At 37.6% G+C, this 21,870-nt stretch overlaps 1 protein-coding gene across 1 annotated transcript in view; it reads right to left on the bottom strand.

Moving 5' to 3' along the window:
- Positions 1 to 21,870, bottom strand: part of LOC140158060 (sperm-associated antigen 17-like) — an 82,705-nt gene that overhangs the window by 21,623 nt on the left and 39,212 nt on the right. Inside the window, 12 exon segments of the mRNA XM_072181308.1 lie at positions 63 to 244; positions 1,647 to 1,740; positions 5,013 to 5,020; positions 6,813 to 6,945; positions 7,389 to 7,573; positions 9,451 to 9,621; positions 11,802 to 11,927; positions 13,650 to 13,823; positions 14,050 to 14,161; positions 15,200 to 15,546; positions 15,739 to 15,956; positions 17,011 to 17,165. Coding sequence (XP_072037409.1) covers positions 63 to 244; positions 1,647 to 1,740; positions 5,013 to 5,020; positions 6,813 to 6,945; positions 7,389 to 7,573; positions 9,451 to 9,621; positions 11,802 to 11,927; positions 13,650 to 13,823; positions 14,050 to 14,161; positions 15,200 to 15,546; positions 15,739 to 15,956; positions 17,011 to 17,165 — 1,905 coding nt within the window.

The following is a 21,870-nucleotide window of genomic DNA, read 5'->3' as shown; positions in this document are numbered from 1 at the left end:
CCAAAGTATTTATTCACTTGTAGACTGATTGTTCAAACATCAAATTGGTCTAGTTAGCATACCTGTGTTGATCCATCTTTCATGGTTTTAATGACCGTTCCCTCACACGTAATAAGTCTTGATAACTCTGCCATGGCTGGTGTCTGCCTTGTAGATTCACATTGTTGTTTACCACTAGTCTTATATGGATAGCATTGTCTGACTAGTAAAGGATCTGATGAGCTGGGGCTATCTGCTTTCACACCTGAAATGAAATCACAACACACATATGATATAAATCAAACATATTATGAGGCTAGTTTTATTATTGAACAAGTTCACAAGTTTAAATATCTTGGTGTAAAACTTGATTCTAAACTTTCTTGGTCAGCTCATGTAGATTATTTATGTAAAAATGTTTCTAAAAAATTTGGTGTCATTAGGCGTGTTAAATACTTCCTGCCTTATCAAACCATCAAACCATTGTTATGTTATCAAATGCACTTGTTATGCCTCAATTTGATTATGGTAACTCTGTATGGAGTAATTTTTCTAGTGAATTCCAAACAAGGCTGCAAGTGTTACAAAATCAGCTAGCCAGGACAATTTTATCTGCAGATATTAGAACACCAATACTTGTAACTTGATGAGTGCACTAAAGTGGACAAAACTAAATGATAGATGGCAAAATCAACTTTTCATTTCAGTTTTTAAATGTTTGAGAAACATAGGGCCATCTTATCTATCAGGAATCATACATCAAATACTTTAGTTGTACCAAAATGTAATTCAAATTCAGGCAAGCGTACATTCCATGCCAGAGCGGTTAATACTTGGAATGGAAATGCACCTCAAATCCACAAAGAATTAATCTTTGCCATATGTAAACCAATATTATGTTTTTGATTTACCATGTGTATTTACCGTTTATCTATATGTATTACATTATAATTGTATGAGGGCCTGCTTGGAAAGCAGTGCTTGACACTGAAGTGGAATTACCCACAATAAAGAAAGATTATTATTATTATTATTATTATTATATACCGATGGATACAGTCCTAGTTTTCTTACACTGACAAACTACAGATAACTTATAGGCAATTCCTTTGCATAAAAGCGACCTTTATATCAAGTTTGTTTGCAATACAAAGACGTTTAGTATTGGGCAAGATATCCAACTAGTGCTGATAAAGCTATCGCTGTACCACATGTGACGATAATGTTTTCAACTGAGGACCCACCCCCGCACAAAATATACACCATGTCTTGTGCACTTTTTTCTGATTTTTTACTAAAAATAAAGACAAACAAAAATGCAGTGATTTATACTGTGCTACACACAGGCACCACCCCTAGACGTTGATCCACAAGCCTCAGCACTTTACAGGTTGTTGCTATGACCACTCTATATCATTCCATAAACAATTAAACAACAACACAGGGACTTGCAGCTACAATGTAAGAAGCACACACGGGTTACAACAAGTTCATTGTCCAGGGGATTTCAAGTTAACCCAATTTGTACACGAGAGAGTACTAAAAACCCTAGGGTTCAAACCCACAACCTCTCACACCATAGTCAAACGCTTAATCGATTGAGCTAACTTGACTTTCTTTACATGTCTTCCCCTTTTCTATTCCTCTTGGTTATTACTTGCTCTCACCTGCCATTGCTTCTGTCAAATAATTGACATGAAGGTCATCAGGACAAGATATATATAACTGTTGGTTATTATTTGCTCTCACCTGCCATTGCCTCTGTCAGATAATTGACATGAAGGCCATCAGGACAAGATATATATAACTGTTGGTTATTATTTGCTCTCACCTGTCATTGCTTCTGTCAGATAATTGACATGAAGGCCATCAGGACAGGATATATATAACTGTTGGTTATTATTTGCTCTCACCTGCCATTGTTTCTGTCAGATAATTGACATGAAGGCCATCAGGACAAGATATATATAACTGTTGGTTATTATTTGCTCTCACCTGCCATTGCTTCTGTCAGATAATTGACATGAAAGACATCAGGACAGGATATATATAACTGTTGGTTATTATTTGCTCTCACCTGCCATTGCTTCTGTCAGATAATTGACATGAAGGCCATCAGGACAAGATATATAGAACTGTTGGTTATTATTTGCTCTCACCTGTCATTGCTTCTGTCAGATAATTGACATGAAGGCCGTCAGGACAAGATATATATAACTGTTGGTTATTATTTGCTCTCACCTGCCATTGCTTCTGTCAGATAATTGACATGAAGGCCATCAGGACAAGATATATATAACTGTTGGTTATTATTTGCTCTCACCTGCCATTGCTTCTGTCAGATAATTGACATGGAGGCCATCAGGACAAGATATATATAACTGTTGGTTATTATTTGCTCTCACCTGCCATTGCTTCTGTCAGATAATTGACATGGAGGCCATCAGGACAAGATATATATAACTGTTGGTTATTATTTGCTCTCACCTGCCATTGCTTCAGTCAGATAATTGACATGAAGGCCGTCAGGACAAGATATATATAACTGTTGGTTATTATTTGCTCTCACCTGCCATTGCTTCTGTCAGATAATTGACATGAAGGCCATCAGGACAAGATATATATAACTGTTGGTTATTATTTGCTCTCACCTGTCATTGCTTCTGTCAGATAATTGACATGATGGCCGTCAGGACAAGATATATATAACTGTTGGTTATTATTTGCTCTCACCTGCCATTGCTTCAGTCAGATAATTGACATGAAGGCCGTCAGGACAAGATATATATAACTGTTGGTTATTATTTGCTCTCACCTGCCATTGCTTCTGTCAGATAATTGACATGAAGGCCATCAGGACAAGATATATATAACTGTTGGTTATTATTTGCTCTCACCTGCCATTGCTTCTGTCAGATAATTGACATGAAGGCCATCAGGACAAGATATATATAACTGTTGGTTATTATTTGCTCTCACCTGTCATTGCTTCTGTCAGATAATTGACATGAAGGCCATCAGGACAAGATATATATAACTGTTGGTTATTATTTGCTCTCACCTGTCATTGCTTCTGTCAGATAATTGACATGAAGGCCATCAGGACAAGATATATATAACTGTTGGTTATTATTTGCTCTCACCTGCCATTGCTTCAGTCAGATAATTGACATGAAGGCCGTCAGGACAAGATATATATAACTGTTGGTTATTATTTGCTCTCACCTGCCATTGCTTCTGTCAGATAATTGACATGAAGGCCATCAGGACAAGATATATATAACTGTTGGTTATTACTTGCTCTCACCTGCCATTGCTTCTGTCAGATAATTGACATGAAGGCCATCAGGACAAGATATATATAACTGTTGGTTATTATTTGCTCTCACCTGTCATTGCTTCTGTCAGATAATTGACATGAAGGCCGTCAGGACAAGATATATATAACTGTTGGTTATTATTTGCTCTCACCTGCCATTGCTTCTGTCAGATAATTGACATGAAGGCCATCAGGACAAGATATATAGAACTGTTGGTTATTATTTGCTCTCACCTGCCATTGCTTCAGTCAGATAATTGACATGAAGGCCGTCAGGACAAGATATATATAACTGTTGGTTATTATTTGCTCTCACCTGCCATTGCTTCTGTCAGATAATTGACATGGAGGCCATCAGGACAAGATATATATAACTGTTGGTTATTATTTGCTCTCACCTGCCATTGCTTCAGTCAGATAATTGACATGAAGGCCGTCAGGACAAGATATATATAACTGTTGGTTATTATTTGCTCTCACCTGCCATTGCTTCAGTCAGATAATTGACATGGAGGCCATCAGGACAAGATATATATAACTGTTGGTTATTATTTGCTCTCACCTGCCATTGCTTCTGTCAGATAATTGACATGAAAGCCATCAGGACAAGATATATAGAACTGTTGGTTATTATTTGCTCTCACCTGCCATTGCTTCTGTCAGATAATTGACATGAAGGCCGTCAGGACAAGATATATATAACTGTTGGTTATTATTTGCTCTCACCTGCCATTGCTTCTGTCAGATAATTGACATGAAGGCCATCAGGACAAGATATATATAACTGTTGGTTATTATTTGCTCTCACCTGCCATTGCTTCTGTCAGATAATTGACATGAAGGCCATCAGGACAAGATATATATAACTGTTGGTTATTATTTGCTCTCACCTGCCATTGCTTCTGTCAGATAATTGACATGAAGGCCATCAGGACAAGATATATATAACTGTTGGTTATTATTTGCTCTCACCTGCCATTGCTTCAGTCAGATAATTGACATGGAGGCCATCAGGACAAGATATATATAACTGTTGGTTATTATTTGCTCTCACCTGCCATTGCTTCAGTCAAATAATTGACATGAAGGCCATCAGGACAAGATATATATAACTGTTGGTTATTATTTGCTCTCACCTGCCATTGGTTCTGTCAGATAATTGACATGAAGGCCATCAGGACAAGATATATATAACTGTTGGTTATTATTTGCTCTCACCTGCCATTGCTTCAGTCAGATAATTGACATGGAGGCCATCAGGACAAGATATATATAACTGTTGGTTATTATTTGCTCTCACCTGCCATTGCTTCAGTCAAATAATTGACATGAAGGCCATCAGGACAAGATATATATAACTGTTGGTTATTATTTGCTCTCACCTGTCATTGCTTCTGTCAGATAATTGACATGGAGGCCATCAGGACAAGATATATATAACTGTTGGTTATTATTTGCTCTCACCTGCCATTGCTTCTGTCAGATAATTGACATGAAGGCCGTCAGGACAAGATATATATAACTGTTGGTTATTACTTGCTCTCACCTGCCATTGCTTCTGTCAGATAATTGACATGAAGGCCGTCAGGACAAGATATATATAACTGTTGGTTATTATTTGCTCTCACCTGCCATTGCTTCTGTCAGATAATTGACATGAAGGCCATCAGGACAAGATATATATAACTGTTGGTTATTATTTGCTCTCACCTGCCATTGGTTCTGTCAGATAATTGACATGAAGGCCATCAGGACAAGATATATATAACTGTTGGTTATTATTTGCTCTCACCTGCCATTGCTTCTGTCAGATAATTGACATGGAGGCCATCAGGACAAGATATATATAACTGTTGGTTATTATTTGCTCTCACCTGCCATTGCTTCTGTCAGATAATTGACATGAAGGCCATCAGGACAAGATATATATAACTGTTGGTTATTATTTGCTCTCACCTGCCATTGCTTCAGTCAGATAATTGACATGAAGGCCATCAGGACAAGATATATATAACTGTTGGTTATTATTTGCTCTCACCTGCCATTGCCTCTGTCAGATAATTGACATGAAGGCCGTCAGGACAAGATATATATAACTGTTGGTTATTATTTGCTCTCACCTGCCATTGCTTCTGTCAGATAATTGACATGAAGGCCATCAGGACAAGATATATATAACTGTTGGTTATTATTTGCTCTCACCTGCCATTGCTTCTGTCAGATAATTGACATGGAGGCCATCAGGACAAGATATATATAACTGTTGGTTATTATTTGCTCTCACCTGCCATTGCTTCTGTCAGATAATTGACATGAAGGCCGTCAGGACAAGATATATATAACTGTTGGTTATTATTTGCTCTCACCTGCCATTGCTTCAGTCAGATAATTGACATGGAGGCCATCAGGACAAGATATATATAACTGTTGGTTATTATTTGCTCTCACCTGCCATTGCTTCTGTCAGATAATTGACATGAAGGCCATCAGGACAAGATATATATAACTGTTGGTTATTATTTGCTCTCACCTGCCATTGCTTCTGTCAGATAATTGACATGAAGGCCGTCAGGACAAGATATATATAACTGTTGGTTATTATTTGCTCTCACCTGCTATTGCTTCTGTCAGATAATTGACATGAAGGCCATCAGGACAAGATATATATAACTGTTGGTTATTATTTGCTCTCACCTGCCATTGCTTCTGTCAGATAATTGACATGAAGGCCATCAGGACAAGATATATATAACTGTTGGTTATTATTTGCTCTCACCTGCCATTGCTTCTGTCAGATAATTGACATGAAGGCCGTCAGGACAAGATATATATAACTGTTGGTTATTATTTGCTCTCACCTGCCATTGCTTCAGTCAGATAATTGACATGAAGGCCATCAGGACAAGATATATAGAACTGTTGGTTATTATTTGCTCTCACCTGCCATTGCTTCTGTCAGATAATTGACATGAAGGCCGTCAGGACAAGATATATATAACTGTTGGTTATTATTTGCTCTCACCTGCTATTGCTTCTGTCAGATAATTGACATGAAGGCCATCAGGACAAGATATATATAACTGTTGGTTATTACTTGCTCTCACCTGCCATTGCTTCTGTCAGATAATTGACATGGAGGCCATCAGGACAAGATATATATAACTGTTGGTTATTATTTGCTCTCACCTGCCATTGCTTCAGTCAGATAATTGACATGAAGGCCGTCAGGACAAGATATATATAACTGTTGGTTATTACTTGCTCTCACCTGCCATTGCTTCTGTCAGATAATTGACATGGAGGCCATCAGGACAAGATATATATAACTGTTGGTTATTATTTGCTCTCACCTGCCATTGCTTCAGTCAGATAATTGACATGAAGGCCGTCAGGACAAGATATATATAACTGTTGGTTATTATTTGCTCTCACCTGCCATTGCTTCAGTCAGATAATTGACATGAAGGCCATCAGGACAAGATATATATAACTGTTGGTTATTATTTGCTCTCACCTGCCATTGCTTCTGTCAGATAATTGACATGATGGCCGTCAGGACAAGATATATATAACTGTTGAAATGGTGGCACTTCAGGTTCCTTGGTCTTCTTCATCTCTTCAAGTAGCTTTCTCTGTCTTTCTTCCTCCTAAATAAAGAGGCATTACAAAGCATACTGAAGTAAGAACATGGAGTTGTAAGTAACATATGTCTCAATTTGCAGTATTCCCAAATTGATAAAGATTATGTTGGATTACATCAACTTCTTTTTGCTGCTTGGTACATCTTCATTAATTAGAGTTTTGTTTCATGTAGCTGTGTTTTTTGCTTTCTTTTTATTTCAAAATTAGTGCAAAAATCAATATTTATTACTGGAATAAATTAAGCTCAATATAACACTTTTATATGTGTACAAGTTGATTCTATACTTGACTTGGCCAAAATCAATCAATCAATCAATCAATCAATCCATCTATTAATCAAACAAATAAGCAACCAATCAATGATTAAATAATCATTTATTAAATAAATCAATCAACCAATAATCATTTGATTGATCAATCACAATCAATCAATCAATCATACACTGACCTCTCTTTGTTGCTGTTCCAATGCCTGCTGAGCTTGTTTTTCCTGTTCTGCAGCTTGCTGTTGTTGCTGTTGTTTTTTACCCTTCTTACCAGATCCTCCTCTCTTACTGGTGGGGGATGGAGCTTGAGGGGGTGGTGAAGGGCTAAAGGGAGGGGGTATATAAATGTCTGCCTCCTCTTTATTGTCTGCAATGCAAGATAGAAAAGGTTGACTTAATGCATTGCTACCACAGAATTAAAACCAGAGAACCCAGACTCCCTATACCGCCACCTACATTGGTGCCGTCAGCTATGGGAAGAAAATTTGGGGTATTCGAGTCCTTGTCGATAGTGCGTGGAAACGAGTGAAAACAATAATGTGTCTCATCTGAAGCCTTTAGGTATCGCATGCAGATCACACCAATTGCTTCTTCATGCCATATCGCATTCACATGGCAGGATTGCCTCGAGCACATTCTGAGCTAAACCAATATACCCAAAATATTTGCTGCATGCGTGCGTCAAGATGGCAGTCAAGTCATGGTTCTCTGGTTTTAATTCTATGATTGCTACAATGAGAATGATTCATTACATGAAATTCATAACCTCATTAATAAACGCGATGCGTGCGATCCAATTACATTTAGTTATTTGTGAAAACGCGAACGCAAATCGAGGTCATTAATATCCCACAATTGACCGCAAAATGCGTAATTGTTCCAATGTCGCACACAATTGACCGGCGTTTGCGTGTTGTTGTGCGTCGAACAAACTTCGCGCGCACTGGCTGCCGTATTTGGATTGCGCGATACCATATTTGCACAGATTGTGATACGCACTTTTGTTATTGGTCGTCATGTTTTAGCCTGATCGATTTTTGGAAAGGGAAGATGTAAAAATCATCTATTTTTATAAACTTTTGAGCACAATTTTGTGTTATTTTGTTAGGTGAAGAGATTAAAGTGACGGTTATGAATGAGGTTAATAACTTTGCATCGGTAATATATAAAAAAAAAAAAAAAATCTAAACATTTTGCTTTGGACCTCGGAATATCCCTCGGTTCCAAAGGCAAAATGTTTAGATTTTTCACAATGCCCTCCAAATAACCGATGCGCAGTTATTAACCTCTAAATAAATACGTCTTGAGTATAGTCAAATGAACCTGTGAACATCTATGCTTCATTGTCATCTCCAGTCTGATAGCGACGGAGAGTGCATATTTTGCTGAACATAAGATCAAATGGTGTGCACCACCCATATCCCACAAATCATACACATGTGTTGATGAGCAGTTAGTCAGCACGCTTGCAGCACAATTGGGTAAAAATACCGACGACACTAACAACCTCAAGGTGATACAAAGTGTGTATTGATGTACGTCTGGAAATGCTAACAAAATGAAGGTGAATTGCTTACCAGATGAAAGGTTTTTATCGTCAATCAATGTTTGTGCAATGATATCAAAATGTAACCCCCTGAGCACTACCTGCCGATCTAACATTGCCACTGATTGGTCAATTACATGATATCTTTAATCACCAATCAGAATGGAGCTTTGCAAATCATTCACCCCAATTTTTTGTGTAGTGAAATTATTCTAACAATGTTTCTGATTGGTCCAATTGATAATGAAAACTTCATTTTGGCCAATCGACAGGTAGTTCTCATAAAATTAATATGATGATATACAAAAGAGAATCTCTCGCTAGAATTGATAATGTTATTTCTCCTCAATGCTTGTCACTAGAGAAGTGGGAGAGATATGATTTGGAACCTTGGGCCTATAGTAGTTGGCAGTCAGAATGCTGGTCTAGATAGCCAGGGGTTCAAAGTTCACAACCTGGTCAAGAGTGAACATTTTCCTTCCTTGGCCTACTCAAGGGAAAGAATAAATTTCGTGAAAGAGAGAATCTTTTAATTTTAATTGATGGTGTTTCAAAAAAGTTCCTGAGTTATGCTAAAACATATTATGAGGTACTTCAAGTCATGTAAGTGAGTGAAAATTAAAAAAAATGTAATGGGAAAAAATGTTGGTTTAAAATGAATTGAAATTTGCTTTAAAACTAAGAATTAGTTTCTATACCTGCAGACGATTTTCCTTGATTCCCATAGTTGCTGAATGACAGCATCATACCATCATTGAGGGCAGCAGTAAAGGAGCCAAACAGACTGAGTGGTTTTTCTTTCTTCTGTGCTGGTTCCTTGGTATCATGTAATCCTGGTTCAAAGGCCATTCCCTTGGTTGGTGATTCACCTGAATGTCAAAACAAATTGGTTTATTTCTTAGAAGTTCAAATCAATTCTACTGATTCCAATGAGAGTACAAACAAGTTTCTCAGTAAGCTGGTCTTGAAGGGGATGGGTATGGGCCATTCCAGTTGATATCCATACATCCCCTATGGAAGACACAACCTTTATCTACCACACAGGGAGTGTGAATTTCAAGTGGGGTTACTTGAATGGGTGGCTCCTTTTGAAAGGTACACTCCCTGCGTGTGAAATTAATGTTGTATCTTCCATAGGGGGTGTATGGATTTCAACTGGACTAGCCTGGTAGCAGAATATTAATATTATTATTTGGCATAACATTTCATTTATTTAGTCCAGATTTCAACCAAAAATATCCCGCAGGTTACGCCACTGTTTATGTCTTATATTAAACTCACAATACAACCAAGGCATGATCGTAATATCTATGTCTCTAGGAAGCTGCTGCAAGTCATAGGTTTGTACCTGCACCTTGCTTTGGTGCTTAGACTGACCAAGAGCACTGGCACTAGCTGATCAAACAATAATATCACCAGTAATTACCCTATATGTGTACATCCATATCAAAACGATGCACTTGTCGGCTGCTACATGTGTCTCATTTCACATAATTAGCTTGGAATAAATATCAGACTCATCTTAAGTGGAGGTCACTTCAAATCATCTCCAAAGTCACATATGTGACTCCTCGCCACAACTGAGCCCGGATGTCGCCAATCATCATTTTTGAGATATTCAACCAAAATATTCTGCTTGAAATTAGCTTTAAAATGATGTATATCATGTCTATAGTACTTGACATTTACGTAGTGAAAAATCAATAAAACAGTCAATAAATCCTTTCTTTCCTATTGTTTATTGTTTAGTTCGAAGGAGCATATCTCAATAGTGGCACTGGCGACATCCGGCTCAGTTGTGGCGAGGAGTCACATATGGTCAAGGAGTGTCCTCTATTCCTAAAACATGCGTCTTGGGAATGATTTGAAGTGATCTCCACTTGAGATGAGTCTGGTATTCAATCCTAGCTATTATGTAAAAAGAGACACATGTAGCAGCCGACAAGTGCATCGTTTTGATATGGATGTACACGTATACAATATACCAAATATGAAAATATAGTGTTGGTGCAAGTTGTGTAAGAGATAATGGAACCATATTTGCTATAATAATGAAAAACCTTGAAAACCTTGTGCTGCAACATTTTTAACTTATAACAGAAATAAAAAAATAAATTTATGGCACATATAAACTTCTTCTGGATTTGTTATAATCTGATCAGGTATTCAAACCTTGCTATATAGTCTAATTAGGCATAGAATAATATACCGTTGTAAACCAAACTCCCTTGTGTGACATGCATGAAGTGCAGTACAGTGTGCTGAAATTATTATAGTGCACCTATATGCCAAGGTGAGTGTTTACTGCATAAGAAAATATGTGACCAGCTCCAACAAAACCCGGAACAAGTCGACAGGCATGTTTTTGAGTTATAAGCAATTATAGAGCAATAATGGGTACATAATTATAGTCACAAAAAGAGAAGTAATATTTTCAGCCACCACTTCCAACTTAAATTTTGGAAAAGAATGTGCAGGGAGTGGAAACGAGAAGCATTTTGGTTACATGTACAACATCTTATAGAGAGTTTCAGAGTTCAAAATGAGACTGAGCATGGGAGAGTAATTAAGCATATAATAAACATAATTTGAGGGAGAAGAAGAAAGGGATATTCTAGTTGAAATCCAAATACCTTCTATAGAAAACATGATCTTAATCTCCCACAAAAGGTATGTAGATTTCAAATGGAGTCACCCATTCAGGTAACCCCAATTGAAATTCATATTCCCTGTGTGGAAGATTTAAGGTATGTCTTCCATAGGGGTGTATAAATTTCAACTGGAATAACCCAAAATTGAGATGAGAGAAAATATAAAAAAGAGGCATATGTTATATATTCAATAAATACAAAACTGCTTGTTTTAAATGTACTTTGAGAGGGAAAAAAGAAAGAATACAAGAAAATAACAAACACTAAAGATGAAAGGAGCATTGTTATCCCAATAGAGATGCAAAGGATTGGTGGAGTGAGTAAGTACATGTAAGTGAGGTTATATATGCTGGCAGGGGACACTGCATCACAAAACTACAACACTTCAGACAACTGACCATCTCGACTACCACCAAATTGATCGTCAGATTCGGCGGCTGATGCTCGGCCATCAGACCCCATTTTGATGGACACATCACCGCTTGCTGCGCTGTCACGTCCATCGCTTAAAGCATCGTTGATGACTGAAGAACCAGATGAATGGAATAAATGAATGATGAATGAAATGAATGATAGCGTTAAGTGAGATGCTAGACCAGTTCTCTTTTACATATGAATGCAATTGCATCAGATGAAAGACCCAGTATCCCTGACTAAACGATTTCTCAGAGCTGATCAAAGTCAAACCGAAAATAAAATATCTGCACTAATATTCACTGTATGCAATGCCAAGGAATTACTATATTTAACTGCACTAATATTCACTGTATGCAATGCCAAGGAATTACTATATTTAAGTGGCCATCTTACAATAATCTTACTTGATGTATTGAACCATTGATCAATCATATTATGTCAAAGTAATTACGTACCATGAGTGACCGCTATCATAATTCACTCAAGTACATGTATGATTGATAACAATATGCTGGCAAAAATCTTTTCAAGTACCTTAAGTTAACTAAATCCCCATAACTCAGCAGTGGCTTAGCTACAGGTTGTGGCATCTGCAGGGGCAAGGATACACCCCTCCCCCAATTCCTGAAACTACTGCGTGTGGAGTGTGCAAATTGCACAAATACCCCTAAATTGGTTATAATCAAGTTGAATTTCAGTCTTCAAACAGGCTTTCAAATGCCTATTTATTTTGACATGCATGTGAAGCGAATATTAATTTAAACTTTTACCACTTGGAGGATGCACAGAATTGATCTAAGCAGCACTGAATCGTAACTCGGACAATACCTGATATAGGTTCAATTCCGGTGCAGTGGTTATTTTCCTTCCATCTCAGTGCAGTTTTTGAAAATTGAGAATAACAATACCCTTTTTATGAAATCTGACTGAAGATTTTGCCCAGTCACTATCAAGTAAGGGATAAAATCATTACGTCTGATCCAAAGGCTTCGTAATCTAAAAGAGAACAAGGACTTCATGAAATAAGTACTGCTACGTACAAAATAGATCATTTCTAATTGGCCCTTTTTTCCTTTCAAAGGCAGAAACCATCTTTGAACTTAGTTTTTTCTTGTCTAACCTGGGACACATTTCACAAAGCTAACAAGTAAGTTATAGTATTTCTGCGAATACACTTGTCGGCTATATCACAGTGCCGGTGCAGCCGGTCCCTCTGATGAAGTCACAGACACATCTGATGAAGTCAGACACATCTGATGAAGTCACAGACACATCTGATGAAGTCACAGACACATCTGATGAAGTCACAGACACATCTGATGAAGTCACAGACACGTCTGATGAAGTCACAGACACGTCTGATGAAGTCACAGACACATCTGATGAAGTCACAGACACATCTGATGAAGTCACAGACATGTCTGATGAAGTCACAGACACATCTGATGAAGTCACAGACACATCTGATGAAGTCACAGACACATCTGATGAAGTCACATACACATCTGATGAAGTCACAGACACATCTGATGAAGTCACAGTACTTCCGACGAAAGCTTGACAACTCACTCAGGGACCAGCTGCCAACTGACATAAGCTTGACCACTCACATAGGGACCAGCTGCATTGATACTGTGAAAAAATATGGTGTACTTGTAGAAATCCTGCAACTTATTAAGACTTCCCATTAAGAAAGCATCTACTTAACCCCCAGTTACCTGGGTACACCCTTGCTTCTAGAATATTTTGAATATAGTGGTGGGCTTATGTTGATCAGTGACAGAAAACAGTCTACAGCCATGACAGGTGGGCTTATTTACAGTATTCACCTGCTTTGTCCTCTTTCTCTGGTTTCTCCTGGTCAGCTTTCTCTGTTACGCTCTCTTTATCATCCCCTGTAGCTTCATCGTCAGGTTCCTCATCACTTGGCTCTTTGGGGTCGATGATATGCACCACAAAAATGTGGCCGTCTTTCAGTACTGACGTCTTTACAAAAGCTGGGCCTGGAGAGTGTGACAGAAATATTTTTTAAAAGATGTTAACTCATAGCCTCATCTTCATCACTTAAGGTCATGTCATACTATAAGCAATCGCAAGGAGCATAGTTTTTTTGTGTGTAACTAATCTGTCCCTTATCACAAAAGCCATTGCCGATATCTGATTGATAAGTCGCAAGCATGTCCAAGAGTCAAATCTCAAGTACTTGAATGACAGCTTAATTGCACTTACCATTGATAATTTGAGTCTTTTCTGTGCGAATCTGTCCTCCATCACAAGGAAACATAGTTGAAGTAGATCCACTACCATGGATCAAATTATTCCCAACATCATAACCTGTGAACTGTTAAGGGAAAAGAAAAGTACTGTTGTGGAACATGTTTTGTACTGATACCTGTATAGCACTATACAACAAAAATCAAAGGTGCTATGCAATGTTTATTTAGCATTACAAATTTGTCTCATTACGTATTGTTAATTTTTCCCCAATTATTTTACACAAATATATGTATTTGTAAACATTTGTTTTAAAAGAATTTGTTGGAAGAATTGCATGATACAAAAATTTATACTGCATACTTATTCACCCTGTCCTATGTCAAAAGATTAGGGAGACTTGAGGAATTACTGTTTTTGCTGGGGGTTTTAATTTTACAGAAACAATCAAATGATTTAAACTTCGGTTTTAAGCCAGTTTTGGTTTTAAGGGTGTTTTTTGAAAACCCATCTGACCTTCTGGGATGAAGGTCGGGATCGGAGAAATCATTCTAAATTTGGTTCTAGATGAAAATTGCCTAAATTTGCTGATTTGGGCATTTTTGGCATGAAACATTATGCAATTTTCATCTAGAAACACTGGGATATGTGATCCAAGAATGATATGATGGTTTGTCATATCTGGTGCATGAAGGGCGCACACCACTAAATAATCTTCCCATTGAAACACGTGTAAAAACACTGGTTTTCTTTGCTCATTTTGAGGCCTTTTGGGCTCGTTTAAAAAAAAATTATGATGACCAGTCGATTGCAAATCGATTAAAGTTTAACATATGTTTCAATGTATGGGGTCCTACCACCTCATTTTCCCGCTTCTCAATAATTTTAAAAATGCGACTTTTTTGGCGACTCAAATTTATGTATAGACTTTAAACTTTTATTTAAGCTATAATTCGCCACTCTTTCTGATTAATAAGTCTAAAGACCAGCCCAAAATACCTCAAAAAGTTTCTGTTTTTTACCGGAACTCATTAGGGTTACACAAATGGCGCATTGATTTAGTGGTGTGCCCCCTGAACCAAATTTATTCCAACCTTCATCCCCGAAGGTCAGGTAGATTTTGAAGAAAAAAAAACACCCTTAAGCTCTCATTTGTTCAACTCACTGGATATATTCTCTCTGGTTCTTTGGGCTCTTCCGCCGGGACCTCCTCTGCTGGTTTACTTTCCTCCGCTTTATCCTTGTCATCCTTGCCATTCCTACTGCCACGCCCAGATTTAGGTCGCTTCTCCTTCTTATCGTCCTTCTTCTCCTCCCCTTTTTTTGGAGAAGCTGATCTGGATCTGGATCGAGGGCGCCCTTTCTTATCTTTCTCCTGTCGTTTTCGTTCTTCCTCTTCTTTGAGCTTGTCATTTTCCACCTTCCATTGTTTCATGGAATTTGGGCGCATGAAGTTTTTGCTGTTGGGGTCTAAATTATCCACAGACACTGTGGGACTGGCACTACGCCTCCCTGAAATGAAAAAATTGAATGAAAAAGTGGTCATTCTCTGGAGTAGGATGCTCTGATTAGCAGCCCTAACTCCTTATGCAGTCTAGAACTTGTTGGTCTATATGTTGGTTGCACTGACTGGTGAGGCTGCTGCAGCTCTCATTGGTAAAATATGACAAATTATTTAAGGGGTCTATCATACAATGTACTAACCTTTAGGAGACTTGGACCTTGATTTCTTTGGTGATGCTGATCGTTTACCACTCTTGCTCTTAGAACTTGATGGTCTAGATGTTGGCAGTGCTGGTGAGGCTGCTGCAGCTCTCATTGCTTCCATTTCCTTCCTGGCTATCTCAGCCTGGTAGATTACCTCTTCTTCATGGATCCAATTAGCTACCTCAGGGATGGTACAAACATGCTCCATGTAATTTCTGAAGAGGTGATAGCATACAGTAATATATCCAATCATCAAATACAGCCATAAGCATAAATATCAGAGGGGATAAATCTCCCCCTCCCCCACTGCAGAATTCCATCTACATGCATATATGTCTCCAAACAAGGGGTGAAAGGTGAAAGGCACACACTATACACTAAAACATTATTTGGAGTTTGAGTTTGCTGATACAGGTGGACATATTAACACAGAACAACATATTGCGATGTTTTGTCAAAAAATCTCTTGTTTAGAGGCATTTATGCATGTAGATGGAAATCTGCAGTATTTTGATAAGAGGAGATGGTCCATACAATCAGCCCCCATGTTTGGCAATTTTAGCCTAAAAAGTGCAATTTGTTTTGTACAAATTTGTTCCAGTTTTGCACCATACTTTACCATTTTAGCTTCAATGTATACACTTCCAGTGCATTTGTACCATAAACTTATTCTGTTGCCAAAACATGCTGAATTCACTTTACTTTAAGAACTTTATTTTCAACTCCAACACCCTCATTGTCAAAAAGAAGTCTGGAAGTATGTGTGTGATAATCCGGGGAAATAACATGATCAATCGTTGTTTGTTTAGAAATAATCTTGGGCAAACTGACATATTGAAAGAGTGAAAACATTGGGTCACTTGGCTTACATTTATTTGGTCCTAAAATATTAATTGTGTCTCCCATTAATACTGTCTTATTTTATTGAATCATTAATTGATCAACTGTGTCTATGACAAAGGTAATACACAAAATTTTCAACTGCGTCTATGCCGACTGCGCCCACATAAGAACCAAGAACTTATATCCATATCGTCACCCTGCTACGATAATTGCCTTACAAGTCATTTTTGAAATGTTGCCAATTAATTTCAAACTTATTTTTTTTCTAAGTCAATACCCCAGCAAGTGTCCATCACCGGGAATTAATCCCCGGACCTCATACCCCAAATTTGAGGACCCTAACCATTCGCTACACTCTCCCAAGTAGAGCAAAGAGTGTAGCTTGGCATCTGCAGATTTAATTCAATCAACACATGACCTACTCACCTAAAGCCTACATCTGAGTGTAACTTGGCATCCCAGGGTTCATAATTCTGCAGGTTTGGTCCCACAGGATTATGCATAACTACCAAGAGTGAGTGGTCCCTCCTATGATAGTAGGTATCCATGTATGGATACACCTGACGAGCTTCCTCTAAAACCTGAAAAATAAAAAAGGTTAAGAATTATACCTCATACAGGGGTTATTATTTTAGGGCAGTTTTTCAACTATTTCCACCTGGGGAGAGTAACTTTTGACAGTACCATGCTAAAAGCACTTGCTCCATTCTTCGTGACGGCAACAAAACAGGAGGGGAAAAGACTTTACCTCCCCTCCGTAAATACAAATAAATCGATTGTCGCTGATATTGATTTTGCGATATAGCCAATAAAAAGTATTCAACTTCCTGGCACACAAAAACGAAATTGGTGCTGAATTTGCTTGATCTTATCTAGCATTATCACATCACATAATGCACAGAAGATGCAAGTGAAGCAACCAAAACACTGTTTAAATTTATATATTAAACTTCTTTTTATGATTTTATTTTTGAAAATATTAAAATAATCCAACATTGCCAAAAGGTGAATGACTTTGGAATACCTCTTGCACTAAATAGTATCATTTGCACTAAAAAAGTATCCCAAACACTATTCCTAACCTGATATCCTAACTCTATAGACCAAAATTAACCTTAATTCTAACCCCTAACCCCAAAACCCAACCAAAGTTATCACATGTGCCAAAAATGTAATGGTCTTATTTTAAATAGCATTTATAGTACTCCATTCACCAACTTCAAAACTTGACCCAACTTGTGGTTTAAGAGTTTGTATGTAACAATTTTGTATAGTCATTCTGTAATGTACTTATAGGTTCTAGATCTGTGTCCTTGACACACAAGCATGTTTGACATGTGCCTGTCATTTTCACCAACTGTGTGTCCAAAATTTGACACTAAAAACATAAACCAAACCTCTCACTTTTTTTCCCTTTGGGGGGGCAGTCAGTTCAAATAACTATATAATTGCTATAACCTTGATTTATTAATCTGGTCTTGTTTTGAGTTCACAGAACTTATGCAAACACATGTCACATGCATTTTTTTACCCGTCCCAAGAGCAAACTACCCATCCAAAATGACAGGTGGACAGGTGACTAGCTAAGACACTGGCATATACCCTTTCAAGTAAAAGTGCAGTATCCATAAATAATTTATTGAATTTAAATATGGCGTCGACCGTAAGTACAACGAACAGTGACACAGCTGACTTGATAAAAGACATTAAACTATGGGTGCGTATCAATATACCATGCTTTATACGTGTGAGTGAATGCGAGGTAGCTTCGGCTATACTTGCTGCCGCTATAATACAGAAGAAGATGGTTTCTTAAGTGCTAAAGACATTTTAGGGGTGCAATACATGTCGGGTGCACAGCCGTTTTGGATTGTCAACCTCAGATCTATTCAAGCCAAAGCCCGTGTATTAGCTGCTGGCAGTGTGGAATTGAAAGAGAAATCACTTCAAATATCAGATTTTTCTGCCGCCCAGTCTACACACCCCAAGAAAGCTAACAATATAAGACTAAGTATTCACGGCATTCCACAGAATGTTCCTGATGCTGAGGTTGAAAGTTGGGTTGGTGTTTTTGCTACCCTCGCTAGCCCTATCTTTCGCCATAAGAGTAAAGAAAAAGGTGATAACAATGAATTTGCACACCTGTTAACTGGACATAGATACTGTTTTGTTAGCAAGATACTTGAAGAACAACCCAGATATTCAAAGATGGCAATACCAGATCCACTGGATCCAAAATCTTTGACTGATGTAGAAGTTGTCCTATATTACAATGGACAAACCAAGGCCAATTGCAGATATTGCCATGGTACAGGTCACACCATATCATCGTGCCCTGTGAAGCCCAAGCCAAAATGTTACCATTGTGGTGTTGTAGGTCATGTGAAGCAGCGGTGTCCAGACTTGGCAAAGGGTCCTAAATGTTTCAAATGTTCCAATTATGGACACAAGAGTTTTGAATGTAGCGGTGCCGTTGATCAAGATCAAGACCTGCAAACTCCAAAAGCAACAAGACCTGCTGGTAAAGGCGACAAAGTAGCAGAAAGCTTCAGCGTTAAGCGCAAGAGCTCATCGACCACTGTCTGCAGCATGATAGCAGTAAATCGCCAGAACTTTAAACAAGGTAAAGGCCCTACTGAACTTTGATGTTGTAAGCGAGGAAAATGAAGATGATTTCCCATCGTTGTCTGAGCAAAATACTAAACCTAAGAAGAAAGGTGGTAAAAAGAAATCAAAAGTACCAGTAAATAAAAAGAACCCTCCTCCTAATACCACAGCCGGTACATCAAATAAAACGAGGCAATCCTCAATGAAAGACTACGGTAGGCCTATGGCCTCGCAAACGCTTGCCTCAAATAAACGTAAAAACCTGTCTCCGCATCAGCAGACTCTAAACAACCGGATAAAAGAGACAGGCGCTGACGGTTATCGCAGGAGGATAAGGGGTTCCTAGTTCAAGTAAAATTCAGGAAAGTGCCTGCACAGAACCAGGAAACTCCTCTGTACAGTAGTTTTTCACAATATTATGTTTGTATGTTTGTTTTAACTGATGAACTCAATATTTTTATGCATTTATCATGTTTAATCTTGTTACATTTAATGTTCGTGGTTTGCGAAACCAGAAAAAACGCAAGACCATTTTTCACTGGTTGAACACCAAACAATGTGATGTCTGTTTTCTACAGGAAGTCTATTGCTGTCAAAATGATATTGATACCTGGGAAAAAGAATACAATGGTACCTTTTATAGTAGTACAGGTACAAATCATAGTAAAGGTATTTTGATTGGTATTTCTAATAAATTTGATTTACCAACTGATGTTGAAAAAATCTATGCTGATAATGAAGGTAGAATATTGGTATAAAACTTTCTATTAATGATGTCAATTACAATTTGTGGAATGTGTATGCACCTAATGATATTCCAGATAGAAAATTATTCTTTGAGCATGTGCGCAATATTATTGATAAATACAGTGTAGGGGGTCACACAATTTTGGGTGGTGATTTCAACACTGTCCTGAACCCACTGTTAGACAAAATAGGTGGTAATATTCCTAATCGTGCTTGTTCTGATATTATTAAAACAATGTTGGATGATTATGAGTTAAATGATATTTGGAGGCTAAGGAATGGTGATAAAAAAGATTCACCTGGACACAAAAATCTCCTCCAGTTAAGTGCACACTTGACTATTGGTTTATTCCTAATGCTATTGAGCACACAGTGAGAAAAATTGATATCATATCTGCACCTAGATCAGACCATTTAGCTGTATTTTTAACTATTTGTCACAATGATATTGTGAAAGGTAATGGTTATTGGAAACTGAACAATACATGGTTACAAAATTCTGATTACGACCATGGCATTAACAAACTTATTGATGAATGTGTTGTTGATTACGTTGATGTATTGTCCCCTAAACATTTCTGGGACTTATGTAAAACTAAAATCCGGTGTTTTACAATTGATTTTGCAAAAGGCTCACAAAAGCAGAGAATGAGTGCGCTAAAGCAAATTGAATGTAAACTACAAAAGCTTTATGAAAATTGCATCAATCAGACGGATGATGAGAACCTGAAATTGCAGTATAATGCGTGTAAACTGGAGTATGAAGTTATGTACAGTCATTTTATGAACGGGTTACAAATAAGATCTAAAGAGAAATGGATTGAAGAAGGTGAGAAATGTAATAAATATTTTCTGAATTTGGAGAAAAAAAATGCTTCTAAGAAGTCAATCAACAAACTTCAGTGTAGTAATGGTGTGATGACAACTGATCAATCTGTTATTTTAAATGAAGTGGTTGTCTATTTTTCTGATTTGTTTAAAAGCAAAGTTGATGTGTCTGAAATAGAATTGGATGAGTTTTTTCGAGATACAATTTTTCCTACTCTGACTAATGAACAGAGTGAAAGCTGTGAGGGTATCTTGACAGCAGAAGAATGTGTAGGCGCGCTCAATTCTATGGCAAAAAAATAAAAGCCCTGGCTATGATGGTCTCACGGTAGAGTTCTATCAGCACTTTTGGCCAAAGATTGGTCCCATTGTTGTTACGGCGCTTAATGATGCGTATCTTTCTGGGTCACTTACCACCTGTCAGAATCGTGGCATAATCTCCCTCATTCATAAAGGTAAAGGGCTTCCCGGATTCCCTTAATAACTGGCGTCCAATTGCTTTGTTGAGTATTGATTATAAGATAGCCACTAAAGCATTAGCTTCTCGTATTAAAAACATTCTTCCGTCTGTTGTGAATACTGATCAGAATGGTTTTGTTAAGGGTAGAAGTATACACGAAAATATCCGCCTTATTGAAGATGTTTTAAGATATGTTGATAATAATAATTTACCTGGTGTTATGATGTGTATTGATTTTAAAAAGCATTCGACAGTATAGAACGTGACTTTATATTTTATGCGCCAGAAAATTGAATTTTGGTTCAATGTTCAGAAAATGGATTTCAGTTATTTTTCCAATACCACTAATTGTATTATTAATAATGGTCACATCTCAAGTTCCTTTGATGTAAATTGTGGCGTACGTCAGGGATGTCCGATTTTGCCTTTGATCTTCGTCCTTAGTGTGGAGTTGCTCGCTTGTAAAATTCGTCAATCCAAGCAAATCCAGGGTATTACTTTACCATTTGAGAACTATGAGCGTAAAGAAATTCGCATCTCTACTTTTGCAGATGATACTACCATTTTTGTAAAAGACCCTGAATGTGTTAAAACGGTTATGGATGTATTTGATAACTTTTCAAGATTATCTGGTCTTTCAGTAA

Source organism: Amphiura filiformis, chromosome 7, assembly GCF_039555335.1.
Source record: "Amphiura filiformis chromosome 7, Afil_fr2py, whole genome shotgun sequence".
NCBI lineage: Eukaryota > Metazoa > Echinodermata > Ophiuroidea > Amphilepidida > Amphiuridae > Amphiura > Amphiura filiformis.
Note: the sequence above shows the minus strand (reverse complement) of the source record. Positions and strands in the feature narration are given on the sequence as shown.